This window comes from Zalophus californianus, chromosome 2, assembly GCF_009762305.2.
Source record: "Zalophus californianus isolate mZalCal1 chromosome 2, mZalCal1.pri.v2, whole genome shotgun sequence".
Lineage (NCBI taxonomy): Eukaryota > Metazoa > Chordata > Mammalia > Carnivora > Otariidae > Zalophus > Zalophus californianus.
Genome location: NC_045596.1, coordinates 201,738,092 through 201,759,917, shown reverse-complemented (window position 1 = coordinate 201,759,917; position 21,826 = coordinate 201,738,092). Strand labels below are relative to the sequence as shown.

Here is a 21,826-nt window from a genome sequence, read left to right as displayed (position 1 = left end):
TACTTATTATTTGCTTGGGAGAAACAAGGCACGTTCCCATCTCGAACCTCACCTATGTGTTTGTGTAGCTGTGTGTGCCAGCCAAGTGTCCTTACTGAAATTTTAGTCTTTTGCTTGTGGAATGGTTTTCTCCTTCAGGAGCGAGTTCCTGCACCCATGGTGGGTTTGAGCAAGGATTTTCACTAAATCCTGCAACCAGATGCAAACCACATCACTCAGATTTTGGCCTTTTCATGCTACCTAACATGGATCTTTGACATAAATGACATGAAATGATCTGAGGATTTTTGATAGAATTCCCCATGAGGGAATACTTGGAGCGAAAGAAGTTTGTCATCGAAAATGCAGTGTTTCAGACCAGCATGCGTGCTTGTGATGTGCTCCACTCTCTGGGGAGCTGGGGCTGTCCTGGTGGGAGTGCCGTGGGTTGTCCATCCCTCTCCAACTTCAGGAACCCGTGAGCCATTCAGACAGACCCTCTCATCCGTAATTTCCCTCTGGTCCTTTCGGCCAGCACTACCCAGAGATTCTCCCCCTTACGCTGAGGGTCTTTGTGGCCCTGGGCATGGTCCTCCAGCGTCTCTACCACCAGAGGCTGGCATCGGCGCACTCAGATTTGCCGAGTGAAAGGAGCCATTATTCTAGCGTGTCCAGAACTCCGGGTGACGCCAGAGAAGGCCGCATTCAGGTCTGCAATTAGAGACTTAAGGAAAAATCATGTTTGTTTTCCTGTCAGAGGGGAGATCGGATTCTTTCACCTGCTTTTTCTCTGTGAACGGTCAGAGGAAAATGGCAAATCTGGTGTTTCAAACCACACTTGTTTGTAACTGTCAGTCAGCGTCACCCAGGGAGTGCAGGAAGCTATGGGTGACACATTTGGATGTGGATGCGGCCGGTGTAGGAATGTGACAGGGACGAGATGCTGGCCGGGCTCCATTGCAGTGGGGTGGGCTTCATGGGAGATGCCACCCGGCAACTGGGACAGTTTTCTCAGGGTCTGCCTGGGCTCCTCCCAAAGCCCAGGGCCGGAGGGCTGGGACTGGGGATGATCTAGAGGAACGGTGGAGACCACAGGAGCTGCTCCCTCCACCCTACGCCTCCTTCCTCCACGCGGAGCCTGTGCTCACCCTCACAGCCTCGCGTGAGCCTTGGCCCTTGCCCATCAGCTTCTCCAGCAAGTGTCCCATATATGCGCACCTGTTAACCCACACAGGGTTCACCAAGGGGCATACCCAACCTGTGGGAGTAGCAGGGGAGGGCTCCTTCATCAACGTCGCATGCAGCCTAACACACGAACCCCGCCCCCCCGCCGGAGAGCCATGGACCTCTGCCCACGACCCCGTGAGCCTCCGGTCCTCAGGCCGGTGAGAGGCTGAGCAGTTTCAACTTCTCATTCCTAAAATTCTCGTCTCTCCTCCAACCCCGTTCTCTCCAATGGGGCTTTAGTACTGCATTTCACTTCCCTGGATTCCCATTTAAAACCTCTAGATTCAGCTCATGGGAAATGCATGAGTATCACCCCCTGGAAGCCTCAGGTAAAGTGTGTCCCCGGCCAGTGTCGCTGACCCCACACAAAGGCCCTCCAGCCAACCCGACGGTCGGGCCCATGTGTGCTCGTGATCCCACTCCTGCCTGAAGCCTTGAGATTTATTTTAATGCATTTGGAACTTGCAGGTTCCCAGGGTGACTCTATACCTGGAAATTAAATTGCAGGCTTGTGAGTAGTTCCTTTCCCTGCTAAATGATCAAAGGAGGCGAGTCTGCTCCTGTCCCAGGCGGGACGGCCCTAGAACTGGGATGTACGGGGTGCAGCCTGTCGACATGGACAGAAACCCCACCGGCCAGATGTGTGGTGGGTTTCCATGACGACACACAGAAGCAGACTGAACGTGTGTTCGTGTGTGTGGCCTCCACATCTCGACCCGGCCGCTGTAAGCAGCCTGGAAAGGTAACAGAGGCACTGGGAACACCCAGAGCAGGGACTGGTGTCTGAACGCTCAGCTCGTCCGCACATGGCGTCTACTAAACCTTGCGGTCACGGCCACCATCCTGTCAGACTTTCCGTGGGCTCCACAGAATTTCAGGAGCATCTTGGAATTGATGATTTTTCTTAGTGTTTGGTAAGAAATAACCCGGGAAGACCTTCCCCAAGCCTAACCAATCCCCAAGGCCGATCTCACATGAACGCCGCTGGAAAGACAGACTGTGTGTGAGGGTGGGGCTGAATTTTGTTCTCGCTTGTTCTTTGGGGACATGGCCGCGGTCGCCCTGGCCGGGTCTCACCACCGACTGTGTGCATTGTTGTTCCAGATGAGCGAGGCGGAGATGAACGGGCAGTTCGAGTCGGTGTGTGAGTCCGTCTTTAGTGAAGTTGAATCCCAGGCCATGGACGCTCTGGACCTCCCCGGATGCTTCCGAACGAGGAGCCACAGTTACCTTAGAGCCATCCAAGCCGGCTACTCCCAGGATGATGAATGTATTCCGGTCATGATGCCCTCCAACACCACCTCAACCATCCGATCCACAGCAGGTAAAGGAGCCCTTTCTGACCTTCCTAGCGAGGAACCCACAGGCGAGCGCGGGGTCCTCCTCCCAGAGGAGCGCACGCTCCTTCGTCGCAGGTGAAATACATTCTCCAAACATTTGGTACATTTGCCAAATTGCACTTGGCACATTGTCATATTTGCAGCAGGGTTTTGAAACATTTCTTTTATAGCTAATCTTTCTTTTTCTTAGGATGCGATCTCTTAGTATCAAGATTCTTGAAAAGAATCAAGTATAACTTCTGTAAAGTTTTCTAGAGGAAACAAGTTTTAGCGCAGACATTTGGACAGTGATTGTGCTTTAAATACCGAAGTTCACTAGATCGCGGTCAAACCTGAGCCTTGTGCCCTGACTCCCGGGCTCCCTCCTCGCTGCGTCCAGTATGAGCGTCTGCTGCTTGCTGGCAGGTCCGTAAACATGATTCATTGCTCTGAGCAAATCCATCCTTCTTGTAGATTCACTAATCATCCTTGGGCTCTGCGGATTCAATGTCGCAGTTTGCTTGCATTCTTATGGAAAACCATATCCACCCTTTGAAAATTTACCACCTCAACCAAGGAGCAGTGTGGGAGAGCTCACTGCTCTATTGCTGTTTATGTAACACAATGAATATGCACGGCCTGGAGAAGCCATGAAACATAGCAAAAGCCATAAATACGCTCTCCGTTCCCTGTACAAAGGCCAAGCCGAGCAACTCAGAGAGCAGCCGCGTTGAGGAGCGAGGTCCTCTGACTCCTGGCGGATGGGGAAGCTGCCGGCACATCGGGGCAAGGAAGGGACCCCGTCCGAGAAAAGAGCGAGGATGTTGTCGGGTGAACAAGCGTGGCACCGGAGTGGGGGCGGGGCGGGGAGCGCAGGAAGGGGGTCTCTCCGCCCCATCGGCAGCCGGAAGCCTGCTGCCGGGCACTTCGGGCGGAGAGCATGTGGTGGGAGAGCCTGGAGATGGGAGAGGATGAACTGTGTTCAGGCCTCGTTCCATGACTCCAGCCCTGCAAGATCGCGGGCTTGTTAACTTTCTGGCTCTCGGTGTTCAGAAGAAGCGGTAGCTGTGAATGCTTTCTCCAGTAAGCCTGGGGATTAGTTTTCGGAGGGCGTGTGGGTCCTCGGCGATCTTTTTGTGTGGCTCTGTGGCACCCACGTGGGGGGTTGTTGACACGACTTGACCACGAAGCCTCGGGGTGTCCAGAAGAAGTGGACTGGGCCATGGCTGCTGTGTTCCCACAGCACGGCTCCGCGGTAATGCGGGGGCAGCGCCACGGACAGGCTGCACGGACCTCAGCAGGGCTGTGCCTGTTGCCGAGGTGCAATATGGTGGACTTTGTGGGCGGAGCTGAGCCTCTGGCCCTCGTCGTACGTGTCCCAGATCTCAGGAAGTCCCTGACTCCCCTCGGCGAAGTCAGGGACCACCTCTCCCGCTCTGCCCTTCGTGGAAAATGACCGAATTACAAACTTAGGGAAGTAGTGAGCTTTACAACCGTTGCACCTTAAAAAACACACTTTTAGAGATCTTTGCTGATAGCTTCACCAATATTTGTCGAATGTCTCTTATGAGCAAGTGACAATTAAGCACTTTCATGGTCTTCAGAAATGCCTTGAAATAATAATTACCTGGTAGAAAATGACTTTATTATGTTTAGAGCTGTCATTATGGGGAAAATAAAAATAAAACTGTTTTCATAGAGATAATGCGAGAACCAGTGCCGAACTCAGACTAAAATTCTAATTTATGTACATGTCATTTTCCCAAGTACATTGTTGTGTTCCCAGAATGTATGCACCTGATAACTCACAAAACATGCTTTTATTCAGTGTTTCTCCTGGATCTGGGCCCGGTTGCAGAGTCAACGTTGCCCCCAAGGCTGAGGGCATGTGGGGCATGCCAGGGTCAGGGAAGGGTCTGAGCATTGGGTTAAGAGAAGAAACAAAAACCGCTAGGGGAGATTTCTAGCACAAAATACCACTTTGAAGAAAGGGGAGTGCAGAGGACTCACTCATTCCATTTTCTGCTTTACCGCAAGCATTGCATGTATTTATCATCTTTCTCTCCTCCGTAGAATTGAGAGGGTATGCAACAATTTTCCATTTAATCAGATTGAAAAAAAATAGCTAAGAAATGAAAAGTCCCTATCTGGAAAAACACAGAAAAACAAATGTAGGGGGGAGAAACTATCCAACTACACAGGATGTAAATGCCCACTGACCTTCCAATTTGACTCGGGGCTTCCTGTCAGTGAGGCAGAATGGGACGTCAATATTTCTGTATTAACATATTTAGAAGATCCTATACCAACGTTAACTTCTAATAGCTCTCCCCTGTGGTTGGGTTTGTGTGAAGAGAGATTATTTTGACAAATGGATTTTCTTTAATGGTTCTACAACTATCTCTTGAAAATAATTCCAAAAAAAACACTATTTTCAAATTTATTCACAGCGATTATTTGGAAGCCTAAGATGTATTTAAATATGTTCCTTTTTGCATGCTTGAAAAGTAGAAGTTGGTGTAATTAGGTTGTTGCCCCTTGAACAAATGCAAACATGTAATTTTAATATGCATCTAGTAATAATGAAATATCCAATAGAGGCATGAAAGTCTATTAAGAATGCTAAAATACATGGTAGGCATTCTGTTTTAAACACCAACAAATTGATGGCGCCAGTGTGTGTTGCTTGTTTGGGGGGGACTGGAGGTCAGCTGCGTTTGACCCTGAAGGGCACGTGGAGATACGGCCGGGAACCGTCTTCTGCTCAGCTCTCCGGGGAACTCACATGGGGCTTGCACACACGCTCAGCAGGGCGACCACCAGCCACAGACATTTGCCCTACACTGTGTCTTTCATTATGAAAAACACTGCATATTGATTAGTGTCCTCTCCTTAAATGAAGTGGTTTTGAAAACCTCTAACTTTCATTTCACACATGGGTTCTTTCTCGTCTGTGAAATGATTTATCAGAGAGATTTACTTGTCTAAATATGCATTTCACCCGATCTTTCTAGGGAGAGAATGTTATTGATACCGTGGAGGAAAATACTATAAAATTAGATTATAATGATTTTTCTTTGGGTCAAAAGTTTTTTCAACAAATGTCACAACTGATTCTAGAAGTCATTAAAACAAAGGGAAAATCCATGCAAAGCATGACAGTGGAAACAACCATAAATTTATTTTTATTTGATTGTTTATAGTTCAATAGTAACTTGTCCCTCGGGGGTACATCATAATTCCAGTTTCCAGGAGTGCCTCGGGCCTCTAGAGTTCGACTGCCCTCCTCAGCCCCCTGCCACGACTCGGTCCGCGTCCGTCCCCGCGCCCCTTTCTCTGACTTCGGGATGACATCGGGCCCCCACTCAAGCCCGGGATGGCTCCCGTGTCTGGATCCTGAACCTAATCACACTTGCAAAGTGCCTTCCGCCAGGGAAGGTGACACAGGGCCCAGAGATGAGAACGTGCACATCTGGGGCTGTGGGCATTCTTCTGTCTACCGTCAGAGGATCGTTATGTAGTGACAGTAAATCCTGCAAATATCATAGTAAATACTGGCTGAGGGCCTGGGGGAAGGGTTGGGTGGATGAGGTCTTCTCGGACACCGAGGCTGGAGTAGATATCGATGTCCTCTCGGTCAGACAGAAGCCTGGGGAACCCATCGCCCTGCTGGGCACGTGAAGCTAATCCTTGTTGTGAACCCCAACTCCTCCAGCTGACGGGAAACCAAACCCTGACGGGGCTGCTGGACAGGGGGCTCGTGAGAAGCCCTCAGCTGTGGCGAGGTGACGTGGAGGCTCTCTCCTCCCCACTCCCCCCAGGATCAGACTTCCTGCCAAAGGCACGTCTCTGACCGTGTGGCCACAGAAATCTGTGGCATCTGAAGTTTAGGAGCAAGTGCCAACCACAAGGACGTTCGCCCCCTTTACCAGGCTGACTGAGGCGGTCACTAAGGCCTTTGGAGGTCACACGGTGTCTCTGCAGAGTCTTACGTGGGGCTTCTGCTTTGCGTGTGGACTTGAGTTTCAGAAGAAGTCAAGATACACAGGCTGGACATCGAAAAGTTGGGGTGTTGTCTGTGTGATAGGAATTGCCTGATTTCCTTGGACGACAATCAGAGAATCATCTATTACTTTATCCACATGTGCCCTCGACCTTCCAGGTAAACAAGCAAAAGACAGCCTCAGCCCTCAGGACCAGGGGGCGAAACTGTGCAGTTACCTGAACACGGAGGAGGGGACCTACATTTACCGGGCAGGCCATGGACGAGCCCCAAGACTGCCACATGCTCTCTCCTCCAAAGGCACCTGCGTTCCAGTGATCCCTGCCCGTCCCTCAGAAACATGCCCCCATGCGCTTTCGCGGGGTGGGACTGCAGAGTGACCCGCAGTCGTGGGCTCCGTGTCTGCTCCATCACCGAACTCGTCAAGGGGCTGGGTCCTGGTAGGACAAAGACGAGACCACATACCCCAGGCTCACAGTCCAGGATTCTTACACTTTACGGCTGTCTGCGGCTGACCCTACCCCTCCGTCTCCTACCTGAGATACGGGCATGACTAGAGGATGCAGGTGCGTGGCTTTTGGGTCAGGATCCACACAGGAAATTCCTGTCCTGTCTTCGTGGGAACAGCTAGCGATTGTCGCTGGTCACTTAGCCCCCTGTGATCTAAATAACCAGTGAGTAAACAAATCAGTGAATCAGTCAAGCAGAACTCGAGGTACCACAGAGGTCCCCCAACCGTGGACACCGCCTCCCACACCCCGGCGACCAGCCCACGCCCTCCACGGCTTGCCCACTGCACACCAGTGGCATGCCCCCTGGACCTCTGCTCAGCCTTCTGACGGGCCCCCCACGGCACTTCCCACCCTCTCTCCACCCCATGCTCCACACTCCTCTGATGTTCTTTCTAAAAATATAGCCCCTCAAATACATAGGATGGAGTTAAATATGATAAAAAATATAGCCTAGCCCCAGCATGCCCTCCTGGCAGCCTCTCCTGGTTTCCTGTTAGCAGGGAGCAAAGGTTCCATCCCTGCAGGGATGACAACCCTGGATGACCTGACCCAGGCTGGCCTCCCAGCTGCCTTGAGAGCCCCAGTTGGTGCCCAGTCCCCTGACACCCTCTCACTGCGTTTGCATGTGCCCTGCCCAGCCCAGAACCCGCTTCTCTGGGTTTCTGTATGTGATTCCTGGTTATGCCTTGAGATGCAACTCAGAAATCATTTCTTCCAGGAAGACTTTTGTGATTCCTTCTTCTTCTAATCAGTTTAGGTGCCAACATAAATTCATTAGTCCTGAGGCAGGTGGGTGGCTCAGTCGGTGAAGCATCTGTCCTCAGCCCAGGCCATGGTCCCGGGGTCCTGGGATGGAGCCCCGCATCGGGCGCCCTGCTCCGCGGGAGCCTGCGTCTCCCTCCCCCTCTGCCCCTGCTCCGCGGGGGGCCTGCGTCTCCCTCCCCCTCTGCCCCTGCTCCGCGGGAGCCTGCGTCTCCCTCCCCCTCTGCCCCTGCTCCGCGGGGGGCCTGCGTCTCCCTCCCCCTCTGCCCCTGCTCCCACTTGTTCTCTCTCTCTCTTTCAAATAAATAAATGAAAATCTTAAAAAAAACTCACATTGGAAACGAGAGGAATGTGACCATAAAATCCTGTGTATACATTTCAGTTTATTGGTTATCTAGACTTAATCATTTCACATACACCATGTTTAAAATGCAGTTAAAAATTTTCGTTTGTTACTGTTGTAACTTCAGATTTTCGTTCTTTGCTTCTGGGTTCCAAGAAACACTTGAGACAACTTAATACAATTTTGGACTTATACAAAAATGGTTTCCAGTTAGGAATTTCTAGATTCTGCAGAATTAGCCTTTTAAGAAAATTATCCTGTGAAGCATGGCACGTGAGTGGAAGGGAATCAGAATTCTTGCTACCCGCACATCCTTCCTGTGGTGTTGCGAGTGGCTGCACGGTGGAGGAGGAAAGCACTGTCATTCTGAGGAATGTTGGAAAATCTCCCCTGGGATGGTTGACTTCATGGGTCAGCCTGACTGGGCCAGATATTTAGTCAAACACTCTCCTGGATGTTTCTGCAAGGGTTTGGTTTCTTTCTGCTGAGTGAACATTTGAATCAGTGGGGCAGAGAGAGCAGAATGCGCTCCCTCACCTGGCTGGGCCATGTCCAATCAGTCGAGGGGCTGAATAGAACAGAAAGCTGACCCTCCCATTGGTAGGAGAGAATTCGTCCTGCCTGACTCATCAAATTGGGAAATCAGCATTTTGCTGCCTGGTAACTTCCCCGTGGGGAAACGTGGCCAAGCCTCAGCCCCAGGCAGCAAACTTCTTACCTCCCAGAGCCCACACCCTCCCCTAGGCTGTGGACCTCAGAAAGGGAAATCCAGCCTGACTGCCCCCACCAGGGCCTGAGATCGGGTCCCGGCCACCAGGACCACATGCCGTGGTGGGGGACGGGTCCATCAGGCCTGTCGAAGTGAAAGGAGCTGGAAGGCAGACGAAAGTCTGGAAACTCTGTTTTAGTGCAGCAGCAGCACCGTGAGTGCTGGAAAAGCCCACAGAGAGGGGAGGGACATGTCAGACTTCAGAGGCAGCGCAGCGGTGAGCGGTAGCTGCGGGGGACCCGAGACTCAGCAGTCACACGGCCCGCGGGCTGGGCTCATCCCAGCGTGAGCTGTCAGGGCCACGGAAGTCTGCGGGGTTGGAGCGTGCGGCTCTCGTGGAGGCGTCCATGCTCTCCCAGGAGTGTCCGCAGCTCACGCCCTGCAGGAAGCTGTTCTGAGGAGAGCAGACACTCTCTCGGCAGAGGTCACCTGCTCTGGAGCTGAGGTCCCCACCTGGAGTCCAGGGGTCCCTAACATAGTCAAGAGTCGGGGCAGCATGAATGCCGATGTGTCACACAGTGAGTATTTTTACTAACTTCTGACTGTAAGAAGTCCTTCGGTTACAGACACAGGCAGCAGGGCGCGTTCATGATGGCGGAGTCTGCGACTTCATCGAGTATTGAACTCAAGACAGCGGCGGCCGCTCAGTTCTTGACGCTATTTCAAAACATCCCTTAAGTGCATCAGGCTTGGAAATAACAGTGGTTATTAGTCCCACTGTCAGATCTCATTGTTTGCCACGTTAATACTCACATCTGTGTCACAAAGACGTTTAACATTCTGATAACCGTGGTTCAATGTAAGTTCTTTAATCATCTGCATTTTATTTTTGGTGGTTAAAACATTATTTTGAGGAGGAGGCTGTAGGCTCCGCCAAACTGCTGAGGGGTCATAGCACATGGAAAGGGTTAGGAACATAGGCTCCCCACCAGCAGGCCTCATAGTGAGATTTCTCTGCCTCTAGCCACGAGGTCAGGTATGTGCAGTGTTCAATATTGACACCATTGGGTTTTCTCATAGATAATTGATATCAGAAATTATTTTAATTTTTACTGTGTGTGTCTTCCTCTACTGAAATGTGAGGGCCCTGAGGACAGGCCCCTGTTGGGAGGGTCAGACATGCGATCAGGAACATCCAGAGCAGCGTCCACACTTAGAAGGGGCTTGAGGTCGTCACACGTGAAGCACCTTGCATGTCCTGTGGCTGGAAGGGCTTGTAGGATGCACAGGGATTGTACCCCTGGACTAGCTTTACTCATGGCTGGACACACTCAACAGCAGGTGATGGTATGTCTCCAAAGGGGTCTCAGGATGGGTTCTCTCCACCCCCGACGCTGCTGGTCCCACAGAACGTGCCTCGTCCCCGGGTCTCAGATCACCAGCCGTGTGGCAGCAGGGATGTGGTATCAGGAAGCCCAGGGCTTGCATGATCATGGCGGCCATCCTTCCTGGGGTGCTGGTCACAGAGGCATCTCCAGCTTCCTGACCGGTCTGAACCCAGCAGCTCCAAAGAAACCAGCTGGAAACCACACACCCCGTGACTGGGGCTGACAGGCTGGGACGTCCCACCCAAAACAGTCACAAACCCGCAGTGATAGGCCATCATTTATCTAGAGTTAATATACTTCACGGGACTGACCGAAGGTCACGTCCATGCTCAAGGTGCTCAGGGGTCCACTCCCGATGAATTAAGTTCCCCGATCGCCTCATCTACCCTGACCCGGTACAGGGCTCCATAAATATTTGCTGGGCGTATGAATAATTGACTTGAGAATCTACAGTGTATAAAATATTTAGATCCATTTACATGAACAGTTTGCACTGACTTAATATTTTAAATTCAATATTTAAACTCCCCCTGTGCTTGGCTACTATCCAGTTGGGCTTTTCTTCTTTCCGATTTGTCTCTGTGGGCAGAGTCCCAGTTCACTTGCCCCCACTGCCCTCTTTAGACGTTCCAGGGGACACCTGAGCCCACCGTCTACAACACGGACCTGTGAGACAGAATACAGTAATTCACTTTCTTAAATCAATTCCACCCCAGTTCTGAGCACCTCACCCTCCTGCCTGATATACCAGGAGTCATTTTGGGGTGAGCCCAGGGCTTGGTGACACCAGCACCCCCACAGGAAACCTGACACCAGCTGCCCAAGACCTCCACATCCCTTCTGCAGGGCCTCCCAAGTCTCCTGGCCTTACGGGAGCCTCGCCAGGACTGCAGCTCCCAGAGGCCCACAGACCCCCGTCCTCTGCAGGCTCCGCTCTCGTCCCTCCCCACCCGGACCCCCGGGCACTCTCCCTGTCGAGTTCGGGCTGTCACAAAGGTCCTGCCAAGGTTACCTTGGAGTTGGCTTCCCCCCAATGAAACCTCCAAGAAGCCAACCCAGAGCTGGCTTGCGATGGGAAGGAAAGCAGGAAAATGACGTGCAAGTAGTACCCCAAAGATGTACCTGTGCTGTGGACCTGGTGCGGCGGTCTCCCCGGGTGCCGGCGGCCGCGCCCTAACCCGGTCCTCAGACAGCCTCTGTGCACACTTCCAAGAAGAGGCGCTCCGTGGCCCGACAGAATCATTGCCTGCAGCCCTTCACAGTTGAATTCTCATTCTCTGTACAGGTAAGGAAACTGCCTTTCTCTAAAATTCAAGACGGCCAAAGTGGAACGCACATATCTCAAAAATGTTTCTGTAAGTGAAGAAAAAGTTCCACCACTACCTTCCTTCTGCCTTCACGAAGATACCAGAGCTACTCGAAACTCAGACTTTCAGTGAGTGCCAGCTATTTATTATATATCTTCAGGAGCAGGATTCGACTACACGGAATGAGTTTGGCTGTTCATGGTCCTGAGTTTGGAGGAAAGGGTTGAACGAGGTTGATGGCTCGGAGCTTAATCTTTCAACTACCGTTCAGACACCAGAAATGCTACACATACACACGCACACTCTCTCTCTCAATCACAGTGAGCCGGTTTGGGGTTTAGGGATGTGGACTGTGGGATTTGTATCTCTGCTGACACTTCCACGTGACAAGCGGTAGTAACACGTGGTAAGGAAATCCTTATGTAGAATGTAGAAAACATCTATTATTCATAGGTGTAAAGCATTCCTCTTTATGTCATTGAACAGGCTTTATTTCACCCTAATGTAGCGATGAAGATGCTGCACTTTCTAAACATGAGAAATGAATAGAAGGGCTGGAAAATCCCGGTGGATTGATCACGGGTCCTATTATCCCTCTGTTGATCTATGTGTTATTTTTCGGATGCCAAGGAGGAAAGAGATAAGGAACAGTGAAACGGCAGATCGTATCTGATGTTATCATGCGTATGAGCAGGATACATAAGAAGGAAAAGATTCATTAGCAGAAGCAATAGAAAGCTCATCCTTGGCGGAGGCAACTGCAGGTGCGCTGAGCTCCAGAGAGTCGACCCCACAGATGCAATGGGGGAAGCTTCATTTCTGATTCTTTAAACTGTCTCCTTCTGCAATAGAAACTTGGCGTTTTCTTGATCAGTGTACTGGTTTATCGTAGGTCATTCATTTGCTTCCATTTTGATCAATCACACACCACTAGCCGAATCCAATCCACAAATACCTCTATCACGCCTAACACCTGTAAAATACCAAAGAGGTGCTTCGTACAATGAGAGGGAACAGAACGTGAAATAGATTTAGGGGCTGCAGATCGATAAATAATGTTCAAAACTTCTCTATCAAGACTTGCTAGTTAACATTTAATCTCTTCTTGAATAATGTTAAGTTCTTACAAAATGTTCTATGATTCATAAAAGAGCCAACGTTCTTTTCTGAATATTTGCAGCATGAGCTTAGATCTTAGATCTTAATTGTGAGGATGCAGGAGGCTCTCCCACGTGTTCCTTCTTGCAGACTGGAATTTAATTGTCTCTGTGAGAGGGTTTCTAAAACGTAACTTCTGGCAAATGGTACTTAAAAAAAGATGAATATCTTTGGCATGTGGGGCCGCTCAAGGAGCAGGTACTGTGTGCTTTTCAAGAGACACTCAGAGGGTCTACATCTGCATTTCTTGGGTTTGGAGGACAGAGCATGGAGCCAAGTCCCTGAGTCAGAAATGCTGGGGCAAGTGCAGGTGTTGGAACTCACCCAGGTGCTTCAAATGCACGTGTCCAGCATCCAGAACAAGACAGTGTGCACTCAGCATAATTTTGGGATCACATGGCGAGTACTTTGGCGACCAGTGCCAACAAAGAAAGACATTCAGTTTCTCAAGCGTTCAGCCCAAGGTCCATGTTCTGTGATAGGGCGGTCGGCAGACCCTGCAAACACTCTAATCCCATCCTTTTCCGATCCCATTAGAGGAGCCCAGGACACGAGCATGCGACTGAGACTCTTGGAGCCCATTACACTCCTGTGACGTGTCCCTCAGGCCAAACCAAATGAGTGCGGCCACGTCACTGGTCCCAGAAAAGGCACAAGGGGTCAGAAGCCTCAGTGCCATGAGAATGGCAGCTCCCAGCCCAGCTCCAGCCCTGGATCGGGGCACCCAGCTCCCCGGCCACGGCCACCGCTCAGGCCTCCCGTGCCTCCCCAGACGGTGGAGCCCTGGGTGCAGACTCGGAGGCCCCAGCTGGGACGCTTCCCCAGCAGGTGGTGGCAGCAGGAGCCCCCACACGTGGCGGGCGGGACACTGTTCCTCCTGAAAACGGTCTGCCAAGGCCTCGCTCTGCAGGTGGGGTCCTGGCCTCCGGCTGCCCCAGCAGGGAGCTCTGTTGTCCCTATTGGCTGCGAATCCAGGCACAGCCCCCAGTAGGAGTGTGGCCTCTCCCTGCAAGGACCGCAACATGGGGAGATACCTGACTGAGTGCAGGAGAGCTTGTTCCGTGCGTGGTTAGCTTCTGAGCGAGTTTGGCGCCGCGTTTCCTGGGGCCGATGAGGAGCCCAGGCCTCTCCAAAGAGGCCGCGCTATGGGGCCAGAGTGCCAGTGGGGCTCATTTCGTCTAGCCCCAAATGCCTACTAATGCTCCCCCTCTTCCTTTGAGAACCAAGTTGGTCTTGTTTCTAGCCTTACATTCATTAGCAGGCAGGTGTGGCATTTAGAGATGTTGGTGCTTCTGTTCTGTTTTTTTTATAATTGCACTCACCTGGTGCTAATGGAATATTAAACCACAGGCTACATTTAGGTAGAAACGTGGCTGGGTTTTATATGCATGGTGGTGCTTTTCAGACACATTAATGAAGTTGTGCTTGGAGTCTGTCTTCAGGCCATCACGTCTGTCCCCTTAGAACATAATGTATATTTTAATTTTTTTAAGATTTTATTTATTTGAGCGCGAGAGCATAAGCAGCGGGAGCTGGGGAGGTAGAGGGAGAAGCAGGCTTCCCGCGGAGCAGGGAGCCCGATGCGGGCCTCGATCCCAGGACCCTGGGACCATGACCTGAGCCAAAGGCAGACGCTTAACGACGGAGCCACCCAGGCGCCCCCACAATAATATTATTTTAATAATTGACTAGGTTTGGTGTGCTGCCCGTACCCTGGGTAGGGCACAGGCACTGTGGGGCGGGGGCAGGAGAACAGGTGTTTCTGTAACGTTCAGGACACCTAGCATGGCACTAGGGATGGGCGCATGTCGGGGACACACCTGTCACTGCACCGACCCTGCCTGGGGTCCCCGGCAGAACGTCTCTGGGTTCACCCCGGGACTGACATCACTGCTTCTCTGGGGCCAGGGCTCGGGGTCAGAGCATCTTCTTCAATGAAGGGTGACGCCGGAACACAGCAACGGGAGCTGGCCGGCAAGCCAGAGCGTTGGGAGCGGTTTCCGAAGAGCGCGGTAACCTCCCGCTTTGGCCCATGTCATCCTCCCTTGCGTGTTCTTCTCTCCAGGCCATGCTCCTTGGTGACTCAGCAGGCAGTTTTCCTCCACGTGCCCTTCGCCTGGGCCCGTGAAGGACGCGCTGCCCTGCACTGGATGGCGGGCTGCACCGATACCGGAGCAGACGCGTCATTGACTAGGACAGAGCAGGAGCTCACAGACAACCTCACGTTGGCACTGTCCGTGTTCCTTGTCTGTGAGTTTGTCAGGAGCAGGGATCCTTCTGCAGAGGCCCCCGGCTCCTGATGGTGCTGCCGGCCCGGCCCACCATCACCGCCACTCTCAGCTCCCGGAGCACCGCCCACTTTCTGGCCGCACACATCGCTCCTGCTCGGCTTAGCGACACCGGGGCTGCAGAGAAGCCTTGGCCGGGGGCTCTGACCTCTCGGCACAACCGCCATCAGCCATCCGACCGGTCACTGTCAGCCGGGTGCGCACAGCAGGCTCATGTCAACGCTTGGCTCCTGCTTCAGGATCGGTGGCCACGTTTCCCGGCACAGTCACCTTGAGGTCATGGCAATGTCATTCCCTACCATGGGGATGGGGGCCTTGCAACTTCCTTACCGAACTTCCTTATCGAACTGCGCAGAGAGGTAGGCCCTGTCTGGGATGTGATCATTGGACTCTGAGCATCAGGAAGGGTAAGTAGGTGGGGAGTGAGGTACTACTGTTACCCTTGCAAGTAGCATTTGCCTTACTGACTTACTAACTTTTTCATGGAAGATCATTTTTTTTTTCCATGAACAAAAAGACAGTCGCGACTCCAGATACGTTAACTTACACAGATCACCGGCCACACATTCCCTGTTTGCCACGTGTGAAAACTCATGAAAATCCATGATTTCACTGTCAAACATAATACTGTCTGAGAATTCGCCCCCCTCCCCAAATTTTGAGAGTAAAAATGTAATTCTGGTACAACTTTAGTATAGACTTCCTTCACCATTAAATGCCCCAGGTCAAACCAAATACACAATCCAAGTTCTTATTATGTAAAGCGAGTTTTAAATATTTAAAAGGAAAACAGGAAGCGTCTCAAGCAGTGAAACGCTGTCATCTCTTTGTTTTACCATCTACAAGATGCTAAATGTTGGTTGGACTATAATTTCTTGCTAATTAACACATTTGAAGTAGATGTCGTTGCTGCCAACTCATCCTTGCTGCCCTAGAACTTGGATGGCCCACCTTGTTTTCTGTAACTTCAGGGAAACCGTTGTTTGCGTGGCTATGGGATATGGTTTCTGTGTCCTCTCTGATTTACACTTATGTTTGAGACTAACATTAATTAAAGTGTCAAAATGGCTTTCATCTTTTATGTTGACTCTTTCGCCTTCAAAGTTTGGTTTCTCCAACATGCAGACTCATTTAGGCATTCATGGACTTGATTGCTTTAATTCCTTTTGTGCTGTGGTCTTTGAAGCTCTAATTAACAGAGGGCAGTGAGTTTAAGTGTGGCTCTTACATTCAAACAGAGCGGTGAGGCTTGCCGTTTGAAATATACTTCATCTTGATTACGTATTTGTGCTCTATACAATGGAATGCTAATTTTTAAATTTCCTTTTTGGCTGGCAAATGCCTTGCACAGAACACATTCAGAAACGGGGTCCAGAATGCCGGATGTGTATGGATCACTAGGCATGTATGTAAAGTATCCTTGTGTTCACATTTGAGATGACCACACCATGGAACAGTGTAGATTGGCCAGCACTTAGTTTCATCTCATTCAAGCTAACAGATTGCAAATCAAGTGTGTTCCTCCAGATTCTCCCTCCATAGATTTGTTAACCCAACACTCTGAAGACCTAAAGGCAAGTCCTAATGACCAGCTTCGTTTGCTCAGTGTCATCTGTGGAACAGATGGGTGCATACGTACTCAAGTGACTGTGCAGGGCGAGAATGTTCTAGCCCAGGGCAGTCCGGTGATGCAGATGCTCTGTAACTGTGCTCTCCGCACAGGGACCAGTAGCCATGTGGGAGCGCCGGGCACTGGAAACTCTGCTGGTGTTACGCAGGAGCTGATTTTTAATTGATGTTTAGATATTGAGATATTTCAGAAGTTAGGTCATTTAAATGTGGCTGGTGGCTGTTCGGTTGGCCACGGCAGCCTTTCTCGTGCAGTACTGGGAGGCCGGGATGTGCCCGACTGACAGCCCTTTAGACTCAGGACTCTGGGAAGTTCCTTCTGAAAGGGTTTCCAAATGAGGTCAATTCAACCCCACATATATCTGGGAAGTACTGTTTTTGCACGCCTCTTCCCAGCCCCTTTATTCACCTCTAGGCAGGAAGAACTAATCCACCTGAGACAATTTCCTTTGGGCCTCACTACTTTTATTTAATGCAATTTTTACAGAAATCTTCCAAAACTGGATTCTATGCATGGCTCCTTCCAGCTTAAATCATGTAATTAACCTTTTCTTGATGGCACAAAGGTGTATGTTGGCACCAAATACACTCAAGAAGGAAGGCACTTTGCTGAGCTGCCTCTTTCCCTGGACCCCAGGTTTTTGAGGTGACTCTCCCCAACTGCTCTGATCTCCGGGACACAAGCAAAACCCAAACTAACTTGGTAATTGGATTAGAAGACACAGGTATGTGTTAATCTAGGAAGCCACTGGAACAGCCACCAGGGATTTCCATCCTGGTTTACACACAGTAAAAGAAATCCATGACAGGCTTCTAAAACCAAAAGGATGTTCATGCCTGAACTCAATTAAAAAAAAAAATAGGTCTTCAGACACCTTAAGATATTAAGTTAAATAATCATTTCATTTTTATTTCAAAATTCTTATTTGATCACTTACATTTAAGTAAATTTTATGTGATTGTTTAGAAACCTTTCTCTGTTGGCAGAGAATTCAGTAGCATTCTCTTGTTAAATTAAATTTTCAATTTTCAGTTGTATTTAAGGTTTGCCTGATATGCATATAGAAAATGATAGATAACAATGCCTGTAATTAATAAGTATTAGCTCTGGTGAGTATATTCTAATTGTGTATTCATATACACAGAATTAAGACAATTATTATCCCCAAACTATCCAGCTGAATAATTGAATGGTTTTCTTGAATATGTATAATGATTTCTTTGTTTATTTTAATTTTTGACAGCAAATTAACATAATCAAATGATCATTTTAAATTCTTTCTTTACTATAGTCCCAAGCTTCTAATTCTAACTATAATGAGCCATTTAGGAATACACAATTCTACCCCACAAGATCGTAGGTACCAACAAATAATTGTCATAAGAGCAGACTGATGAATGAGTGAAAACACTGATTTACATCAGTTTTTCAAAAATTCTGTCTCAGCATTATTTTATTTACCTAAAATAGTTTATGTGCTGCAGTTTTGATTTACTGAAGGCTGACAGCTGATTCTTAATTTTTTTAATTATAAAATTCAAAAGCATTCAATTAACCAGGAATATAAATGTGATTTGTTCTGCTATAAATGTCCCATTCAAAATCCCATGGGGGACCATGTCATATGGATATAGGACCCCTCTAAGGGACAGTGGGTACATTCAAGATGTATAGTAAATGCCTATCTTATACCTTAAAATACAAATCCCATCTTGAGTCCTATATACTAACATGTGAGAATAAGTCTGGTATCAGCATGCCTGGAAGTTTTCATGTGTATTTCTAAATCTGTTTCTTTAACTTATAGAGTATTTATTATTCTCAAAACAGTAAGCATCATTTATTTCTGTTAAATCTGTGTGTTGGATTTATGGTGGGGCCATTGCAAGGGGAATCAATCATGTGGACAAGGGATAAGTATTTTCAGGGGCTTAAAAATGTATCTGTCTCTCCTTTCCCCTCATGCATGTATCTCCCTCCATGGAGATGTGGGTTGCTCAGATCCCAGGGGTGGGAAATCCTCAAACGTTCCACCAGAACTTGTCCTGGGCCCTTAACTAGTCACCCGGCTGTCTCGAGGGGACCTACTACTCTGGATGGCAACCCCAGGTCTCCCGTGGACCGTCTCTGAGACTGAGGACACTGCCAACCCGCTTCTCCATCCTAGGATTTCCGGAAGATCAAATGCAGTGATTCATGTCCAAAGTAATACAGTGTTTGTACTTAGTAAGTGCTCATCAACTAACTGTTAGCTATTTCCAAGAAAACTTTGTATAAATAGACATCTTTATCATATTTGTTCAAGGACTTTTTTCCATTGGCGTTCAAGCAGGAGAGAACACTTCTGGTGTGAGCAGGCTGCGTCTGGGTCTCTCAGCCCGCAGCGGCACCTGCTGGCCCGGCCGTGTGACTACAAATCATGTGCTAACAGAGGGACAGCATCCCCTCCCTCTCTCCAGTTGGCTGGTCAGTGCTGAGAAGGGCTTCGAACATCACTGTTACTCAGCTGAAACAGAGAAGAAAAATTTCCCATGCAAAGTTTTACTATTTAGGATGCAAAACTTGGGTGCTCTGCCAGAGGGCTGATCGGCCGGAGGGAAGGATTCATTTCCTATCGCTTGGCTTCCTCAGTTCTGTAAGGCAGAAACGTGGGGGTTCTGCAATGCTCCGGTCCCTTCTGAACTTCCTGTGAACTGAGGAAATGTCTCATTAGATGAGTAAGCAAATATCAGAAGGCCTCTTTCCCAAAAATGGTTTCACTATTTTCCATCCTGTAAGGAATTGAGAGATAATTGCAATTAATTTCCTCTTACTTGGTCTCAACCCCATCAGCTAACAGCCCTTCAAATAATTCGCGTCACGGAGTGGGAGTACATTCTAAAATTTCTCTTGCTGCCAGATGTATTTCATTTATTTTTATTTTTTTAGAAAACTTGGAACGGATCCTATTAAGAAGAAATTCTTGCTGAAACGGTAAATGGTTCTCTCACTTACATTTGCAACGGGCAAGGAAGAATAAAATCAGATCCAGCCATGAGAAATCAGACTGAGCTCAATACAGGGTCAGGGAAAGAGGGAAAGAATCATTATAACCAACAACTGGCGAGGACCGATGTCCCAGTTCTGCCACCTCATCCTGGCTGACCTTAGGAAGATATTTAAACCCAGCTGAATCTGTTTTCTCATCTGGGAAATGGAAATCCAAATGTCATGTACCCGGCAAGGTTGTCTGCAGCTTAGGTAGGGAATAAAGTATAAAGCGCAGACCCCATGCCACCCAGTCGTGGCTGTTTGCACACGCACTCCTGGGAGAACCGTAGACAGAGAGACCTCATGAACATACGTGTGGTGACTGGGTCCCGATGAGGGGCTCCGCCCAGTCCGCGGTTGCTGTGAGCTTGTATTACTTCTGCTCACTGACGGTGGACGCAGGGGTGGTTCTACGTGGCCAACACCGTAGTCGCTGCCCTTGCTGGGCGCTTGCCTCTGCCCTTCCCTCTCTGGGCTTTATCTCCCATCCCCACGACAACAGATCCCGAGCATGTAACTTTTACAGATGAGCAGACTGAGGCTGAGATCATTTAATTTGTCCAAGACCCCAGTTACCTCACTTTATGCCGGAAGCGAGGAAGAGTCAGTTCACCTCTACTAGAACCAGAATGGAAATATAGAGAATTTCCTTTTCTAGAAATTTTCAGCCACTGTGGTTTTAGGATATCCAACCAGGAGCATCAGTGTTCTGGAAGGTGCACTGTCATAATACGTCAAGGTATTAAACCACTAAAATGTATCAGAGTAAGTGCATGAACATTAAAGCATATCTTTTTTTTCCATCTGGGGGAAGAAAGAGCGGTAGAACATCCATTTGATATTTTCCCCAAAATGTAAATAACTTGAAGAGAACTCTATGACACTTAAAAAGAAACGAGATGGTATCCCTAGAAAACTATTATAATCAATTTATCCCCTGAACGAGAGCCTCCAGACCACTAGGGGAGAATCAATCAAACTCAGAGTATCTTTTAAAGGAGCCAAGTTTTCTCAGTAATTCCTGACCCACTGATTCCAAACCCCCATTCCCCTGGGCGCTGTGTCCCGTATCAAGCTCGGTGAGTCCCCGCAGAGTAACCCGCAGGCTCGGCACGGACCCACTGCATCCTCCCCCACATCGCCTGCTCTGTCCAGCCTCCAAAACTCAGCCCAAGCCCGTCTCCTCCAGAGAGCCTCCCTTTCAGCCCTGGGTCATTCTCTCCCTGGGCTTTCGTGAGGCTCCAATGTAGACTTTAGTCCTTCTGCCCTTCTCTTCAATTTGATTATGAGCAATTGGATGGAGCCAGTGTCTTGGGCTCAAGACGAATGTTTACTGGAACCAGAGAATCTTACAGTGTGATGGCAACCATGGACGGGGAGGCAGGTGACCTTGGTACCCACACGGAGGAAATGCAAGGTCTCTGCAGTCCCTTTGGCGGCAGCTTTTGGGGTGTCCCTAGTCACGACATTCCTAGCAACACCTCCAGTTGACTCTGTATTGTTATAAAATTTCCTCCATGGTTTGGCGTTGAAAATTAATGATTACATTGCAGGCAGTTGAATTCTGTAAGCAAAGGAAAAGCATGTATTTGGACATTCTTCCTACAATGTTTAGTAGGAGACCAGAGCTGCCCAAATAAACACTTCGGTATCCGGGCTTTGCTGACATGCAGAAGAACATCACTCTTCCAGACAAGAGTATCTTTTACCGAAGCCGATCAGTAGCTTCTCTGAGTGCCCGGAAACTGGCCCCACCGTTTGCTGGTCTGGACAGACCACACTGATGTCAAACCACACTCCCACTTGAGTGGTTATTAAACCGTCTGCTTGGCGCACGGACACAGCGTGAAGACAGCATCGACTCTCTCACCTCCCTGGAAAAAGTCACTCGGCCACACCCTCCCCAGCTTGACTGAAGTCCATTGTCCTTGATGTATGCTGAGCATTGCCCAGTTTTAATCAATTTCTCAAGAAACTACATTGTTCCGCTGCATTTTTACAACGAAGCCAATTTAAGAATTCGTATTATCACCCTGTAGCAAATGCACTGGAAGGCAAGAAGACGTGATGCTGGATTTTCCTGTGATCGCCGAGATAAATTTAACACCGAGATAAATTGTAACACTCTGTAATTTTGTTTGTATGTACAAGATACCCGTCCAGGAAGTTTC

The 21,826-nt window shown here is 49.3% G+C and overlaps 1 protein-coding gene across 1 annotated transcript in view; it reads left to right on the top strand.

The window, feature by feature from the left end:
- DLGAP2 (DLG associated protein 2) overlaps positions 1–21,826 on the top strand; it is an 808,900-nt gene that overhangs the window by 739,879 nt on the left and 47,195 nt on the right. Inside the window, exon 9 of the mRNA XM_035726383.1 lies at positions 2,311–2,530. Within this exon, the coding sequence (XP_035582276.1) occupies positions 2,311–2,530 (220 nt within the window). The remainder of the gene's footprint in view (positions 1–2,310; positions 2,531–21,826) is intronic.